This window comes from Heterocephalus glaber, unplaced genomic scaffold (genome assembly GCF_053883595.1).
Source record: "Heterocephalus glaber isolate CG9 unplaced genomic scaffold, H.glaber_assembly_v1.0 deba00000818, whole genome shotgun sequence".
Taxonomy (NCBI): domain Eukaryota; kingdom Metazoa; phylum Chordata; class Mammalia; order Rodentia; family Bathyergidae; genus Heterocephalus; species Heterocephalus glaber.
Window position 1 is genome coordinate 18,376,496 of NW_028258164.1, and position 17,721 is coordinate 18,394,216.

General features: G+C 46.1%; 1 protein-coding gene across 3 annotated transcripts in view; it reads left to right on the forward strand.

Moving 5' to 3' along the window:
* Positions 1 to 17,221, forward strand: part of Ube3c (ubiquitin protein ligase E3C) — an 89,924-nt gene extending 72,703 nt beyond the window's left edge. For 2 of the 3 annotated variants that reach the window (XM_004860324.3, XM_004860325.3), the window contains 4 exons: positions 2,060 to 2,248; positions 2,571 to 2,637; positions 8,056 to 8,186; positions 15,822 to 17,221. In XM_004860324.3, coding sequence (XP_004860381.2) covers positions 2,060 to 2,248; positions 2,571 to 2,637; positions 8,056 to 8,186; positions 15,822 to 15,992 — 558 coding nt within the window. In that variant the 3' untranslated portion in view covers positions 15,993 to 17,221. The other variant, XM_087207720.1, reaches the window with a different exon arrangement.
* Positions 17,222 to 17,721: the final 500 nt, after the last annotated feature.

Sequence of the window (17,721 nt, forward strand, 5' to 3'; positions counted from 1 at the left end):
TCGATCCCTGGTACCAAAAAAATAAAATAATGGGCTGCCCCCAGATTTGTTTTTGTGGCTATTTGTTGGCTGATTAGTAACATACACAACACTTGGGACTGTGATCTCTTCACATCTCCCTGGAGGACCCAGCAGAGGTCTTACAGGGACCACAAAGAATCATCTACTGGGGGTTGGACCTTGGAGAGTCCTAGTTTTGTGGCCATGGGCAAGTCATAGGACCCCTTCTCATCCAGGCAGGGATTCGACATGGAGAGTGACACAGGGTTCCTAGGTGCTGTCCCAGTCAACCTTCCGAAATGCTATACCCTTCAGACTAGAAATTTGATGTTCATTTGGCAAGACTTTTAAATGCACATGGGTGTTTAGGGTTAGCTGTGGGGCAGACTTTAAATTAAAAATAGTTAACCATTTTAAAGTTATTAGATACACCAGTTTTGTCTGAGTAAGCAGATTGTGGGTGGCTCTGGAAATTCCTTGAACTGAGAACTTCACTGGTCCTTTGTCTTCCCAGTCACACAAGCACATCATCATTTATTACCTGCTTTTAATCCATTTAAAGGAATCAGTAGTGCTTTATATATGGAGATAGAATAGCTGGCCTCCCAAGGCTGAGGTAACAGATGGACTGTCGGAGAGAACGGAGGAATTAGGGTAATGAACACAGTCCCTAGTCAGCCCAGAGACAATGGGTTGCAAGCCCATTGTTAGACTTGATGGCTCCAAAACTAAGAAATAAATTACTGATGAAGATTGCATCATCATTTGAAATGTGAAATACTAAAAAGCATATTAGACAAATATGACACTCAGGTTTCAAGCTACATAACTTTTATAGAGTGGGAGCCTGAAGACTGCTCTGTTCTGTAGCCACGGATACAGGGTGATACCAGTGAAACTCTTTGGCCATGTTGAAATAGTCTTTCTGTAAGGTGGTTAGAAATTGGGGTGTGTAAGCTATTGTCCCATGACATGTTGCTAACTTGTTATTAATCATCCTTCTACAAGCTGAGATCTGAGCATCTCTAGAGCCAACCACTTAGCAGGCACCTGGAAACTATATTGGGCTGTTACTTGGTGTCCACTTCTTAACAGTGCCCTTGTTAATATGGACACTCATAATCTGTGCTCATTTATTTTGTTTATTTTATATTCTCTTTACTCACAGCATAGATTATTCCTCATCTAACCCTAGGGATGCAGTTTTTTTATGTGAGGGATTGAATTTAGAGCTTCATGCATGTTAGGCAAATGCTCCCCTATGGAGCCAACAAGATTTCTTGAAGTACACTTTTGAATGTTTTCATGTTTGCTACCGTCTGAAGTCATTTGCTGATCAGCTTTGTATATATGAGTCCACATAATCAGCAATTCTAAGGTAGACAAGGCAGATCACACCACGTTGAGGAAAATTCAAGGTTGTGGTGCTGTGTCTCTGGCAGTGCCTCACCTGAGAGCTGGAGTCCACGTGATGGTGTTCTGCCTTTCTCACGTCCACTGCCCTGATGCTCACAGGTGTCCTAAGCCCTGTTCCAGACCCACGTCATCTGTGACCATGATTGTCCTGAGAAGCCATGCTCTTGCTGTTTGTGCATGTTACACCCTGGCCGATCTCTGCCACTGTGCTTAAGTCATGATTCATATACCTTAAGCAATAATGGCGTTCTAGAAACACAAAGTATGGGGAATGTTGCAAGTATCTATCTATAGGTGTACCGCAAGTCTCAATTCCTTCCAGTGCATTTTCTCCAAAAGGAACCCCTTTATTTTGTTCTCACTTCTCACTTGCGATGGTCCTTTGGTTTTTATCTTTGCCCTTTGTGATCTCTCACTTTTCAGAAAGGAACTTGCTATAATGACATTGCCTCACAATCCCTGGAATTCCAGAGAAAGCAGGGTGGTTGATAATCTTAAAGGTAGAGTAAGGTACAGGGCCTAGGAGAAACCCCTGCCTTGCATGCAGTGATTGTACTGCTTGTACTCTTGTATTCAGATTCTTGCTTTTGTATTGTCTGTTGCGACTTTGGGGATTTTGATGACCTGTGCTTTCTCCTCACAGGTGGTTGAACTGAAATTTGGTGGGAAAGATATCCCTGTAACCAGTGCCAACCGCATTGCCTATATCCATCTGGTGGCTGACTACAGGCTGAACAAGCAGATCCGCCCGCATTGCCTGGCATTCCGACAGGGCCTGGCCAACGTCGTCAGCCTGGAGTGGCTGCGGATGTTTGATCAGCAGGAAATTCAGGTACTCTGCCTGCTGACTCTGGGACGCAGTTGTCTCAGGAAAATAAAAGCTGTCTTAAAATCTATGTCAGACTGTGGATGGTGACAGACAGCTGTAATCCCAGCTCCCAGAGGCTGAGGTAGAAGGAAATGTAATTTTGAAGCCACCCTGGGCAATTTCTTGAGATCCTATCTCAAAATAAAACTTTTAAAGGGGCTGGGAGTGTGGCTCATTGGTAGGGGGTAGAGTTCCTGCCTAGCACACAGCTCTGGGTTCAGTTCCCAGTAGCACCTCCTCACCACCACCAAATATCTCAAAGTTTACCATTTGAACTTTTTTTCAGGTATTAATTTCTGGTGCACAAGTTCCCATAAGTCTCGAGGACCTAAAATCCTTTACAAACTATTCAGGTATGTTGCTCAGATAATTCAGCAGTTCCAATTTGGGGTGCTAAAGGAGGTACCTAGTGAGAGCCTCCAGTCCCTCCCTGCCTGTTGCTGCCACCCTGCCTCCCTGCCCAGGGACTGGCTATCCTGGAGCCCTGGAGACTGGCAAGCAGTGCACACAAAGCCTGCACCCCCAGCCTTCCACACTGCTCTGCATGTGCACTCTCCACACTACGTTGAGCCTTGGCTCACTGGTGCTTGGCTACTTCCAGTCTTTGTTATTTTTTTTGGTACCGGGGATCGAACTCGGGTCCTTGTGCTTGTGCAGCAGCCGGTGAAACCACTGAGCTAAATCCCCGGCCCCAGTCTTTGCTTTTAACAGCAGTGCTGGGCTAGGGGTATAGGCCTGTGGTCAAGTGAGTGCTTAGCTTATCTGCAGCCCTGGGCTTGGTCTCCAGCACCAAAAATGAATCAGTGGACAGACAGATGGAGTGCTAGCTGCTCCTTGTCCCCGAAGAAATACACTGAAAATTTTTTTTAAAAGGTAAAGGCCACAGATAGAACAAAAGTTTTCAGAAGAACTTGTATCCAAAATACATGAAAAACTCTAAATGTATTGATAAGGAAAAACAGTCACAGAAAGACAAAAGCCTTGAGTAACCACTTCCCATCAAAGTTCTGGCCTGACCAGTGAGGGCGTGAGGGAGCAGCTACAGAATCACTGCCCTGACTGCAGACCTCCACCACAAGGAGGTACTCAAGTACAACTGGCATCTTGGGAGTATTTCTAAATTTTGTATGTTTTTCCGTAACTAATCTCATATATGCTTGGTAACAAAAGAGAAAAAAAGGACCGGGGATTTAGCCCAGTGATTCCACCGCCTGCCTTGTAAGCGCAAGGTCCCAAGTTTAATCCCCGGTACCAAAAACAAAACACATAAAGCAAAAGAGAAAAAAATCACCCTTAATGCTGGAATTCTAAGCAAGCCACTGTTCTGTTGTCATATTACATTATTTGTTTTATTTGGTTTTTTACTATCTACAGTTTATGTATTTTTGAATTTTTGTTTAACAGCAGTAGTAAAATAAATTTCATGCTGGGCATGGTGACACACTCCTGTAATCCCAGCATTCCATGCTGAGGCAGGAGGATCTCAGTGAGTTCTAGGCCAGCCTGGGCTCCATAGTGAGTTCAAAGCCAGCTTGAACTATATAGCAAGACCCTGTCTCAAAAAAAAAAAAAAAAAAAAGAGAATGACTGACTGAAAAAAAAAAACTGATTAGAAATTAGTATACATTTTTTAAGCATATTTGAGGATACATTTTGCTCATTCAGCCTTTTCCCATCCCTAGAAAACTAAAATATGCAAGTATAAAGGTGATATAGGGGCCAGGGATTTAGCTCAGTGGTTTCACTGCCTGCTGCGCAAGTGTAAGGACCTGAGTTTGATCCCCGGTACCAAAAAAAAAAGATATTAATGCCAAGCGTGGCATACACCTGTGATCCCACCTACTGGAGAGGCTGAGACAGGAGCATCACAAGTTCAACTCCAGCCTAAACTACATAGTGAGACCCTGTCTAAAAAACAGTTTTTTAAAAATGATATGATGTAGTATGTCATTAATTCCAGGGTCTGGCTCAATTATCCAGCGTGGCCTTGAACTCGGTATACAGCCCAGGCTGGCCTGGAATTCAAGGTGACCCTCCTGCCTCAGCCTCCCAAGTGCTAGGCACACGTGTGAGCCACCATGCCCAGATTTTTCAAATAATTTTTAAGCTAGAAAACATCTTGGGCAAAAATTCAGCTCTGATCCAGTGAGGAGATCAACAAGTTCTCTCCATGCTTAGTAGCAGCCTGAGTCAGAGGCAGAAAAAAATAGCACACAAAAGGAGAAAATTATAGGTGAATATCCCTCGTGAACAAAGGAATATGTTCAGAATTCCTAAAGCAACATTAGCAAGCTGAATCCAGCAGTAGAGCAGCGTGATTAACCAAGTAGCGTTGATCAAGGAAGGCCTGGTTCATTTCGACACCTGCAGCTCTGTTCCTGTACCACACCATATTGATGGTGTGGGGACAGAGCCACAGCACCACTGGGGGGGGGGGGTGAGGCTTCTGAGCACCCAAGCACCTCACATGCATTCAGGATAGAGCTCAGGAAACGGGAAGTGAATGTCCTCAGCCTCACCTAGGATACTCGGTGAATATGAAAGACAAAGTGAAAGTGAAAAGCATCCAGGTTCCCAAAAATGTGACAGAAGTAAAGATTTTATCACAGGTGGCTTCATGAAAAAAATATGAGTTAAACAAATTTAGCATTACAGCACAGATCATAGGTTAATGTGGAACAGCAGGTTGAAAGACATAGAGAACTAATTCCACTCATCACAGCACCCAAGAGGACAAAACAAAAAATTTAGGAACACGTCACACTTGTGCACTGAAAACTGCAAAGCACCATTAAGAGAAATTCAGGGAGATTTAAATAAATGGAGATTCATGTGGAAAACTTAGTATTGTTAAAATAGTAATTCTTTTCTTCTTTTTTTTTAATAGTAATTCTTTTCAAATTGACCTATAAATTAAATCCAGTCCCTGCCAAAATCCCAGGAAAGCTTTCTGTAGAAATCAACAAAGCTAATTTTAAAATTTACTTGGAAAAAAAAATAAATAAAATTTACTTGGAAACATAAAGGATCAAGAGTAGCCAAAAACAATTTTGTAGAAAAACAAAATTGAAAGACTTGCTTTCTGATTTAAAACTTACTGTAAAGCCGTAGTAATCAAGACAGTGTGGTATTTGGCAGGGGGACAGCATGCGATCGATGGAACAGAATTAGAGTTAACTATATATTTATAGTCAACTGGTTTTTCAGCAGAGGTCCCAAGGTAGTTCCGTTGCTGCTGGGATGATATCCACCCATGTATATTTCACACCAAATCCCAAAAGAGCCAGAGATATAAAATATCCAAAAAGAACAACGTCTTCAGGGCCAGGGATTTAGCTCAGTGGTTCCGGCCCCTGCCTTGCAAGTGCAAGGTCCTGAGTTGGATCTCCGGTATGGCGGGGGGGTGGACACACAGAGTCTTCATGGCTTTGGCTACATCAGATATTTTTTGGACTTCCTCACAATTAAAATTTTTGTACTGGGCGTGGTACCACATGCCTGTAATCCCAGCACTCGGGAGGCTGAAGCAGGAGGATTGCCATGAATTCAAGGCCAGCATGGGCTACAGAGTTCAAGGTCAGCCTGAACTGCATAGCAAGACCCTGCCTCCAAAAAAGAAGGGGGGGGGGAAGTAGCTGGTTATGGTGGACATGGCTGTAATCCCATCACTCAGGAGGCTGAGCCAGGAGTCTTGTGAGTTTAAGGGTAGCCTGGGGTGCAAAAGGGAGTATGGATGAAGGGCTTGAATATACATTTCTCCAAAGATACAGAAACTGTTCAATAAAGGTGCTCAACATGGCTGATCATGAAGGCAAAACATCAAATCAGAACCACAGCAAGCTCTACTTTATACTCAGGATGGCTGTTGCCAAGCAGGAAGTGATAATGATGGGGAGGAGGAGGAGAAAGTGAGACCCTCAGTCATTGCTGTGGTGTTATAAGGTGGTGCAGCTGCTGAGGAAAGCAGTTTGGATTCTCAAGAAACTAAACATGATCTTGGGGTGTAGCTCAGTGACAGCACTTGGCTCACATGTGCAAGGCACTGGATTTGGTTCCTAACACCACATGAAAAGGAGAAAAGGCCAGGTGTGGTTGTACACACCTATAATCCTAACATTCTGGGAACCTGAGGCAGGAGGACCACACATTTGAGCCCAGGCTGGGCAACTTAGCAGTTTAGTGAGACCCTGCCTCAAAGTAAGAAAAAGGCTTGAATGTAGCTTAAGGTCCTATGTTCAATTCCCAGTTATGACCCCCCTCATAAAAAGAGGGGAAAAAGCCCTAAACATAGAATTTTATAATCTGGAAACTCTATTGTTGTGTATATATCTAAAGAAATTGATCACACCTTGTTCACACCGGTATCATTCACAATAGCCAAAAGATCCAATGGATAAACAGGCACATGTACATTAGGGTTGTGAAGTCTTAGAGAGGAGGAAGTTCCGATAATGTGGATGACTCTGGAAAGCGTAGTGCTGAATGAAACAGGCCACACACAGAAGGACAGGTAGTAGATGATTTGATTTATATGAGGCACTCGGAGTACCGAATCCTTGTGCTCTACAGTACCCTAGAGACCCCTTGGGGCTGGGGAGAGAGGAGGGACGAGTTCCTGCCTAGAATACAGAGTTCCTGTGAGAAGGGATGTGAATGGAGGCAGCACCCCAAGTTGTGCACTTAACCATGATTGAAAGGGTGACTTTTATCCTCAGAATTTTACCACAGTAAGAAAAAAGAAAGCTACCCCAGGTTCCCCTGTTCTGTGTAATATATGACACATCTCTAAAGCAGGTTTGCATTGCCTGCAGGGTGAAAGTAGAATCTCTGAGGAAATGGAAATATTCTAAACCTGGACTGTGTGGATGGTTGTAAAAGTCTTAATTTGTTAAAAATTACTTTGTGTATACTTACGTGTATGTGTGGTTAATCTGTATTGCTGTAAACTTGAACTGTAATCTTTGTGTGAAGACAAATAACACCTCAGGTCACATTGTCCCTACCATCAAGTCATAAGTTTGAGAATATGAAATCAATCTGACCTTCCCTGTGCCAAGAAATTGTCGTGGGTGTTTGCATTACCCTGTGTGCACTGAAAGCTTATACCTTTAATGCTCTTAGCTCTTCCAGTAAATAGGACTAAAATATTACTCATTTTGGTGCCAATTAATGCACTTAGGATATTTTATTAATGTTATTTCTGTAGCGTATTAACAATGGAGGAGCAATACATAGCTATTATTTCAGTTTTAGGGAGCACTTAAGGAAGTTAAATGCTATAAGTAGCAGATACTACATTTTAGAACAGTGGTCTAATCACATGTAGTGCTGGTCATTGGCCATGGTCTGTCCCATATTATCAGAAGTGATAAAATTAACATAGACACCAAGATCATAGTGGCCAAATACATAGCTGTATTAGAATATAAAAACTCCAGTGTCTGTTTCCTAGATGTGTTGACCGCAGATAAAGCCATGTTTGTTGAGGGTATGCTCAACAGTAGTGTTGATTTCTAGCTCATATAGTTCTTAAAAACCAGGCTCCTTGCAGGGACCTTCTGCCTTTGCGATCATCTTCTAAGCCCAGTGCCCCAGGTCTGGCCCACCATCTCCAAGGGACCAGGTCAGGGGTCCTGGAGAATCCCCCACACAGCTCCCTGCCTCACTACGACAGGCATAAACAAACCAATTCATTGCTTTAGGGTTGTTAAAACAATCCTGCTTTTGCGTGTTTTTCATTTTGAATAAAATGTGTGTTTGTTTTGTCACAGGAGGCTATTCTGCTGATCATCCTGTCATTAAGATCTTTTGGAGAGTCGTAGAAGGTTTCACTGATGAAGAAAAGCGCAAATTGCTCAAGTTTGTTACGAGTTGCTCTCGGCCCCCTCTCTTGGGTTTTAAGGTACACAGTTTCTAGCTAGCTGTGGTCTGTATGTCATGGTACTGCTGTTTACTTGGGTTGCTTTTACTTGCTGGGTGGGCTGCAGTACTGTGCATCACCCCCGATGTCTGGCACAGCCTTTTCCCTGTCCTTGTGGCATCAGCCCGTGGTGCAGTGGCTGTGCATTTTGACTTTGGCTGCCTAGGACACGCCTGTGGAGGGAGGTGCAGTTCAGAAGGTAAACCCTCTGTGTCAGAGACCTACAGTGCTTCTTGAAGAGGCTGTTTCTGCCCCTGACCTAAAAATGTTGGTCTGGTACCTGTGAGCAGAAGTAATTTCATTAGTCTGTGTTTTCATTGCATGATAGTAATGTTCATTTTGGGGAGCTGGTATGTACACACAGTATATCTTGATGTTTTCTAATCTCTTTAATCCCCTCTCCCTTACTTCCCCTGTCCCTGACCCCTCCCTTATGTCCAGAAAGTCTGCCTGAGCAGAAGTACGTTTTGTCCTAATTGTTGCTTTTTTTTTTTTTTTTTTGGTACCAGGGATCGAACTTGGGACCTTGCGCTTAATTGTTGCTATTTTGTGTTACCTGCCTTTGTTTTCTTCTGAAAATTAATGTTTATCTCATATATCTTGGCTTATTTTTAGCAGTTAAACTGTGGGAGGGATGTTTAATATTTCCTGTATTCATTATACATTAAAAAGCAGTATTCAAGGGCCGGGGATTTAGCTCAGTGGTTTTGTCGCCTGCTACGCAAGCACAAGGACCTGAGATCAATCCCCGGTACCAAAAAAAAAAAAAGAATAGGAATAGTCTTGCCGGGCATAATGGTGCACACCTATAATCCTAGCACTGAGACTGAGACAGGAGGATTACCATGAGTTTAAGGCCAGCCTGAACTGCATGGTGAGACCCTATCTCAGGGAAAGAAAAGAACAGTCTTAAAAGCCAAGATGAAATGATCACAGTCCATTTGGTTGTGTATATGGACTCTCAGGTCAATGGTTTGTGTGCAGTCCTAGAACCAGCAGCTGCAGTGTCCCTTGAACTTATTTGAGGTGGTTAACTTGTATAAGGCCCAGCTTTTAACCCTGTGCCACAAAGAAGAGGGAGAGAGAGACAAGCTGGGAATGTGCCCCAGACCCCTCAGTCTGCTGAGTTAAGCCCCGAGGTGGAGCTCGGCAGCATGGCCTCACCTGTCCTGCAGGTGTTCTGGAGCATGCCGAAGTGACACACCAGCTATCTCTTTCATGCCTGACAGAATCTGTCCTGTCATCTTTGTTACTTTTCTCTCTCATTGCTAAGACAAAATACCCAACACCCAGAGTTTAAAAAGGAAAGATTTAGGGCTGGGGGTTTAGCTCAGTAGTTCTGCCATCTGCCTCATATAAGCACAAGGTCCCAAGTTCAATCCCCAGTACCAAAAAAAAGGGAAAGATTGTTTAGCTCACAGTTTGTAACAGGTTTCAGGACATAATTGGCTTGTTCCAAGGCAGGGTGGCATGGCAGAGGGACAGCAGTTCATGGCAGCTGACAGGAGGTACAACAAGGGAACTTTAACAGTGTCTTTCTGCCCCTTTTATCCAGACTACCAGGGATTAGGGCTGTGCCAAACCAACCCATGGACTGGTTTACTCAACACACCCTTAATCCCAGCATCACACACGCTATAGATTCAGCATCCTCTAAAAAAGATACCTTTGTCCCTATGATGCTTCAGGGGGACATTAGACCCAAACCATAACACCTCCCCACCCAGGGCCCAGCCAGAGCTGCATTGGCACACCATGGGCACAGGCATGTCCCCTGGTATCCAGAGCAGCTCTGCTCCTGGGACTGTGTCTGTCTACACAGTGTCTTTGAGGCAGTCCCAGCTGGGAGCCCTCCACATGTCTTCAGCTGATAACAGGCACCTCCAGAAACCTCAAAGAGCAGATTGCTGCTGAGTGGGAACATTGACAGGATGGTGCTGGTGGGAAGGAGCCAGACGGGACTGCATGCTATAGAACTCCATTTACATGAAACATCGTCATAGGCATCTTTACAGAGACAGCAGGTCCTTGGCTGCCTGGGGCTGAAGGTAGAAGTGGGGTCTGTGGAGGATGTGAAATATCCCAAAACTGGTTTATAGGGATGGTAGTGTGAATCTGAATTTACTGAGGCTCACTGAATTGTGTATTTAAATAGGTAAATCTGCAGTGGACAAAGTGATACCTTAATTAAGCTGTTTCAGTAATTGGCAAAAGTGGTTACCACAGCATCCAGGGCTGTGCCCAGGAGCAGCTGTGACAAAATGGAGTGTGGGAGGGTGCAGCTGCAGTGCCCACTTGTCACCAGACTTCAGGTCAGTAAGTGAGGGAACCGTGGGAATCATCCTCTTAGCAGATGATGCCACTTGTTGATGCAGTAGAACCAGAATCCCTTCTGGAGAGTCCACAAGCTGGGGAGAAGAGAACCACTCCCAACAAGCCACACATATTCAGAGCCGGTCATATTCACCAGAATTAAAGAGGAAAAGTGATGTCATTGAGTTAAGGGAAGTCTGAACTGCAGCAGGAAGCACAGCAAAGGAGAACTCATCCCTCCAAAGACAGAAGCTTTCAGCCTGGCTTGGCGGCCACACACCAGGTACTGCACAAAGGGACCAAGAAAGATGTCTCAGTGCTCCTGAAGAGAAGCACAGGGTCTTTTCACCACCACATGCACTGGCACACATGCTGGACAGGACCTGGCCTCTGGCCGTGACAGACACCTGGGATGCCAAGTCCTGCCCTGTGATAAGAACAGTCCAATGAGTCCTTCTGTCTTCAGATGTCAGTGCCCTTGGGAATTTTATCAGGGACATTTACCATGAGATACAGTCATCTAGTACTTCTTTTCAAAACTGCTGAATCTACAGTCAGAAGATGAGGAGCCTGGAGACCTGTTCTCATCTAAAGGGTGGGAGCCCAGAGAATTGGCCAGGTCTTGGCGTGGGTGCCACGTCAGGGCTAATATCCCAGAGCAGCCCTAACAATAGTTGTCACACCCTAAAAATGCTTTTTTGGAAGCTGTGAAACAGACTGGAATTTTTCAGTGATCTCATGTATTATATGTGAAGGCTACGGTTTCCATCTGCATCTTGCAGTTACTGTGTCAGACATCAGGTTGGGAAAACCCATCCAGGTGGGTGTGGAAGGGGCGAGCTGCAGAAGAAGGGCCTTGAAGGGTCCCCAGGGGGACAGTTGGCCAAGGCAGGCAGGCATCAACAGAATGTTGGAGTCTGCAGTGCCATCCTGTTAAAGGATGGCATCTGCTAAAGCTAATTATACTTTAATATGTTTAATAAATGTGATTGTTACAGACAAAAAATCATTAAAGTGCTGTAGAAAATTGTTAAGTTACCATCAGGCCACATCACAAATTGCTGCTTTCTCTCACCCTGAATTAATGCAAATTCCCGTCGTACTGTATCTAATTATGCGCAGAGTGGTGCCCTGGACCCAGATTAGAGTGAAGAACTTCATTTTTTCACCTGTGAGTCTCCAAGTAGGAGATGGAATTAGTACTATAGAGGAAACATTGAAAGGTGGTGTTGTTATGGCTTGTATCTTAGGTATCACCCCAAAGCCTCATGCGGTCATAGGTGGGGCTTTTTTAGAGGTGGCTGAAATCTATAGAGCATGTGATTGGTTCATAGTGTGGTGGTAGGATTAAGGGGGTGTGATTACTAAATCAGCCCACAGATTGGGTTGGCACCACTCTAATCCCAGTAGCCTGGATATACAATAGAAGGGACGGAAAGAGGCTTGTTTTGTCCCTTGCTTGCTTTGCGACCTTCTGCCCATTGTGAACTGTTTCTCCTTTGTGATGATCCCGCTGCCGTGCCACCCTGCCTTGGAACCAGCCAACTGTGGACTGAAACCCCTGCAAACTGAGCCAAATAAACCTCTCCTCCCTGAACTTCGGGTGGCAGGTATTTTGTCTCAGCAGTGGGAAAAGTAACTGAGACAGGTGCCTCGCAGCGACGTGTGCGTCAGGCTGCCGTGTGCCAGTGCCTGTGATGGAAACACCCGTCTGCTGTCGGGTCCTTTGCTGCCTCCCCGATGGAGCAGTTCCATTTCAGTTCACTCAGACCTTGGAGAAAACTGTGGGCGCCATCTGCTCAGAACACTGAGAGTAAGGATGATAGGTGTTACTTTTGAGTCTCCTTGGTCTGTGTTCTAACTCTTTACGAGCGTTAAAGTGCCATATAAACTATCATTAGAAGAAGGTGGTTTAGGCCAGGCATGGTGGCACACACCCATAGTCCAGCACTTGGGAGGCTGAGGCAGGAGGATCGCCACAAATTCAAGGCCAGCCTGGGCTACCTAGTGAGTTCAAGACCAAGCTGAACTACATAGTGAGACTCTGTCTCAAAAATAAAGGTGGTTTATCACACATTACATGCCACATGTGCTTCTTAGTGACGTTTACGTGTAGCAGTAAGAGGTTGACAGGTTGGGAAGAAGCGTTCGTGCTCTCCAGCATTTTGTAGGCTGTGCCTACTAAGCTTTGGTCTCATCAGAATGTGCATGCTAAGTTCCAGCCAGAGGTGGACCGGGCTCTGCTGAGGCGCCCTCTAGCCTCAGGGTGCCACACCCTCCACGACCACCCTGACTTCCGCTCCCCATCAGAGGAGCCCTTACTCCAGTTTCCTGTTTCTAACACACTGAAATGGAAGACAGCCATTATGTCTGAGGTTACTAGGTTTATATTTTATATAACAAAATTGATGTTTGTATCATAGAAAATATGGTTAAGTGTAAGAAGAAGAAAAAAATCTATTCTAGTCATTGTTACATTTTTATCATTTTTGTTTTGTTGAACCAGAGCTTAAGCCCAGGCCCTTCCCAGGGAGCTACATTCCCGGCCCCTTATTTTGTATTTTGAGGCTGAGTCTTAATAAATTGCTGAGTTGCCCAGGCTGGGCTCAAACTTGCAGTCTTCGTGGCTCAGCCTTCTGGAGGATTAGGGTGACAGGTATCCACTGCCATGCCCGCCCTCTGGTGGCTGTTAAATGGAGTTTGCCCCACTCCTCTGGTCACAGTGCTTGGGGAGCACCACCTGGAGCCCTCCTTCTGCACATGCTCTGCAGTGTGTGCCCAGCGAGCCAGGAGAGAGCAGGGCAGGCTGCTCACTGTGGTGAGAGCGCATGAGTCACTTCCCTCACAGCTTGCACAGGAGGCCTGCATCTCCTGGTGCTCCAGTGTAGAAGGAAGGTGCAGGTGCTAGTGATTTGGGACCATCGAAGGCCTGGCTCTGCAGCAGTCCATGCCTAATGTGCGTGTATTTAGCCTGCAGGAGGTTTGTGCAGTTGTGGGTGTGATTGTGTCCACGTGACTCATTGAATCCTTATAAAATGCTGAGGCAGCACCCTAAGCGCTAGTCTACAAGTCATGCTGCTGCATGCAGTGGAATGCTGTGCTGCCTCGGGAAGGAATGAGAAAACAAGTTAGGACAGAGTTACCAAGTCACCATCACCAACCAAAAATGCTGCCTGTGGCCATGGCAGACATTGCATTGGAAGTGTGGAGAGAGTACATGCTTCCTGGTCTCTAGGTGAGACCTCCATGGGAGTGTATCTAACACACCAGGAGGGATTTTATACTGCACCTAAACTGCCAGGTGTCGCTACACACCTCAGGAGGAACAGTGCTCAGGACCTTTGGTGTTTACGTTTCCCTTTTTCCTCCCTGCTCCCTGGCCCCCTCCTTCATGGCTGCTCATGGTTGGCACAGAAAAGCCCCATTCATCCTTGGCATGGTCGGTGCAGCTCTTTAATCCCTCCCCATCTTCCAATCCCAACCCTCTCCATTTCGCCTTGTAATTTTATTAAAAAGGAGGTACTGGATTACTTCTTTGTGTATCTCTTAGTCTGATAGCAGTTCCCTCAGATTCTAGACTTGAATTTCCATATTGGCTGCAGCCCTTCCTAAATAATTACATCCTGGGCCAACCTTCCCCGGGACTGGTAGGGAGGCCCTGCTTAAGTCATCTGAGGTACTGGATATTCGCTGGGTTCAGCCACCCTTGCCCTGGTGCTGCTGGTGGGTGCACGTGGCCCCTGCCAGTGCTGCTCCTGAATCTCCTGTGAAACAACCATAGTCAAGTGTTATTTGTTGAAACTTTGCATAGAAAAGATAGACTAAATAGAAAGATGGGGTAATAGGTAATAGAATATAGTGGATCCTTGACTTACAAATCCAATTCGTTCCCAAGGGCTGGTTGTAACTCAGGTTGGTCAACTGAAGGCTCAGGCTCCTCTACACAGCCTTCAAACTCTCTCTTCTGTACACAGGCAGATCTCAGTGTCCTTAGCGAGACATTGGCCTGGGCTTTCTTAGTTAACCCCACACAGGAAAGGATGTTGTAACGTTCCTTCCAGAACTCCTTAAGGGTCAGATCTGTATCTGAGACCATCTGGAAGCATAAGCAGCTGGCATTCGGGTCGCAACTCAGTAGTTTGTAAGTTAAAACAAAATTCTGATCATAACCCAAGTTGTTCATATATCAGGCTGGTCCTAACTCCAGGGCCCATTGTAATAGACTCAATCTCAAGTCTTTGTTCAGCCTCCAGAGTGGGCTAGGTTAGCCATGTTTGCAGTAGGCACCAGAGAGTTCCCTTCCTATCGGTGGCGACTGAGATCCCAGCCTTGTTTTACGCTGCCCCCCCATGCTCAGGGAGCAGCAGGCTTGGCACTGGGTCACGCCAGTGTGTCCCCTCCAGGTTGGGCTCACAGGGCTGAGGTGGCTCGTGCAGAGGCCCTGGCTTGCAAGTGTAAGTTCCGAGGTTCCATCCCCAGCATTGCAGAGCAATAGACTAGGCTCACAGATGTTACTGCTTTGATTTTATATTTGGTCTCGTTTTGCTGGAGGTACTCCTGGTACCCATTATCTCATGGGCTTGGCCCAGTGGCAAGTTAAGAGGAGGGTCTTATATTAAGCTGTGTCTTTTAACAGTAGTTGTAGAATGGTTACCCGTAATTCTGTAATGGCTTTAGAACAAGACCAATAATTTACTATGACATTTTTGAAAGCCATTTAAGATTTCTCTGCAATTCTAAAATCCTGGATTCTACTCCAGGTGACTAAGCCACCAATAGATTCATTTGTTCCATTGTGGTACCACATTGACTCTGCTCTGCCCGGCCCTCTCACTTCCTTTTTTTTTTTTTTTTGGTACCGGGGATCGAACTCGGGTCCTTGCGCTTGCGCAGCAGGTGGTGAAACCACTGAGCTAAATCCCCGGCCCTCTCACCTCCATTTTAACAGAAGCAAACACAAAGGTGCGTTCTTTATCCTGGCACCTTAAAAACAACTTTCAAAGTCCAAAAATATGCCAGCTATGGTGATGCACACCTGGATCTCAGCACCCAGGAGGCTGAGGCAGGAAATCCCCTTGAGTTCAAGGCCAGCCTGGACTCCATAGCAAGTCCCTATCTCAAAACAAAACCCGAGACGCCCCAGTCAGTGGAAAAATTGGTTCCCAAGATGGGCTGGCTCTCCTTCCTCAGCCCAGCACCCGCTTTGCGGTGACTGAGCTGCTCCACTGTACTGAGAGCATGATGGGGAGCCACAGGCCCTGCATGCTCCCATGATACCAGCGTCCTGTGTCACCTGTCTCCTAGGAGCTGTACCCTGCGTTCTGCATCCACAATGGGGGCTCCGACCTGGAGCGGTTGCCCACAGCCAGCACCTGCATGAACCTGCTGAAGCTGCCCGAGTTCTACGACGAGGCACTGCTGCGCAGCAAGCTGCTCTATGCCATTGAGTGTGCAGCTGGCTTTGAGCTGAGCTGAGTGGGCCAGGCAAGCTGGACCAACTGGACCGCACCGAGCGCCCGGCCGCACCCATGGGTCTCCCAGATGCCCGCCTTTTTCCTGCCCTCCTCCCCCCATCATCTCTTAGATGATTTTTATCACACGTGGTCACATATTTAGATGAACACTGCTTTTCAGAGAACTTAAGTAACTATTGTTGTGTGCCGTGTGGCTGATTGAGTAACTCTCCAAGAAGAGCACAGTCTTAGACCAGTGGCAACCCCGTGAAATTAACCAAAGATGAAGCTGTGGTTCTGCTGACCCGGAGCAGGTCCCCCGGCTGCAGCCCCTGGCCCTTGCTGCAGTCTGCAGAGACGGGGATCTAGCCAGTACCACTAGTTTCTCCTGCGGTTGATGGTTTACAGGCCTGGTTGTTAGAACTGCTGCCTTTGCCCAGAGTGGTTAGGTCTGGAGAACAGATAACTATAGTGTTACTTTGTGCTTTTTAAGCCATTCCCCTAGGAGGGACTAGCATGCTCGTGTTCCGTGTCACATTGACTGCATCGTGATGGCTTGGGTATTGCTGTGTGGGTATGCGGTGGGTGCCTCGATCCTCACTCGCTCATTTTTGTCTCCACTCTTCTGGGAGAGCTGGGGCAGAGGAGGAGGGTCCCTGCACCGAGCCTGCATGCCTCCTGCAGTGAATGGTGTCTAGGGAGAGTATTAAAGTTATTTGAACCAAAGTAGCGGGCTGCGTCTGTCCATGACCACACACCCCTCCAGGCCTGGGCCACACCACCCCTCCTGGGCATCTTGGGGTAACACATGGGCCCTCCGTGCCCTCCGCCCCGTGCTGCTGCTTGGACTTGAAGACAGCGTCCTTGGTGCACTGGGGGTGGAAGTATTGGGAGATTCTCACATAGGCACTTTATTGGGACCTGACTCGTCACTGGGCAACCTCAGCTTCTGCCAACAGGCAGGAGCACCAGCTATGGCTCAGAGCATGCGGTGTGGGCCACACGTGTGGATGCTGGAGAGGAGGAGGACCCCCGCCTGACCTCACAAAGCCTAGTGTCACAGGGCAGGGCTCTGGGGCTGCTGTAAGATTCACCAGAACTAGCAATATACTTCTCAGTGTGCAGAAACTGATGACACTTTTAAGACAATGACCATTGAAACAAATGTATAATTTCTTAATTTGAAAATAAATTGTGTTTAAATGCTATTTGTAGTCTTGATATACAAAAATAAATAGTGTTTATCTTCGGTTTTATTTTTCATTTTATGTTTATGTTGAATGTTCTGTATCTTATTAGTTGATTTGTGTACTTTAGTGTGACTATTTTATTTTATTTTATTTATTTATTTTTTTGGTACCGAGGATTGAACTCGGGTCCTTGCACTTGCACAGCAGCCGGCAAAACCACTGAGCTAAATCCCCAGCCCTGGCATCACTATTTTAGAAGTGGAGTATCTGAGGCTGAAGAGAAATGGGCAGTTACACTTGTGTTGTTTTCCCTCTGCTCTTCTGACTTTGTGTATGAATGGCTAAGTATTTGCATTAACATTTCTGCCCTGTGGTTATGTGGAATCCTGCCCCAGATCACTCAGTAGTCACATCCTGCTGTAGTAAAACCAGGCTTTTGCAAGTGACAGATGCATCACAGACATGTGAGGTCACCAGGAAACACTGTGTGCCAGCGTTATCAGGTAGGCAGAGCTGTCCTGGAGGTGCTGAGGACAACCACACCTGCTCTGCTCTCAGATG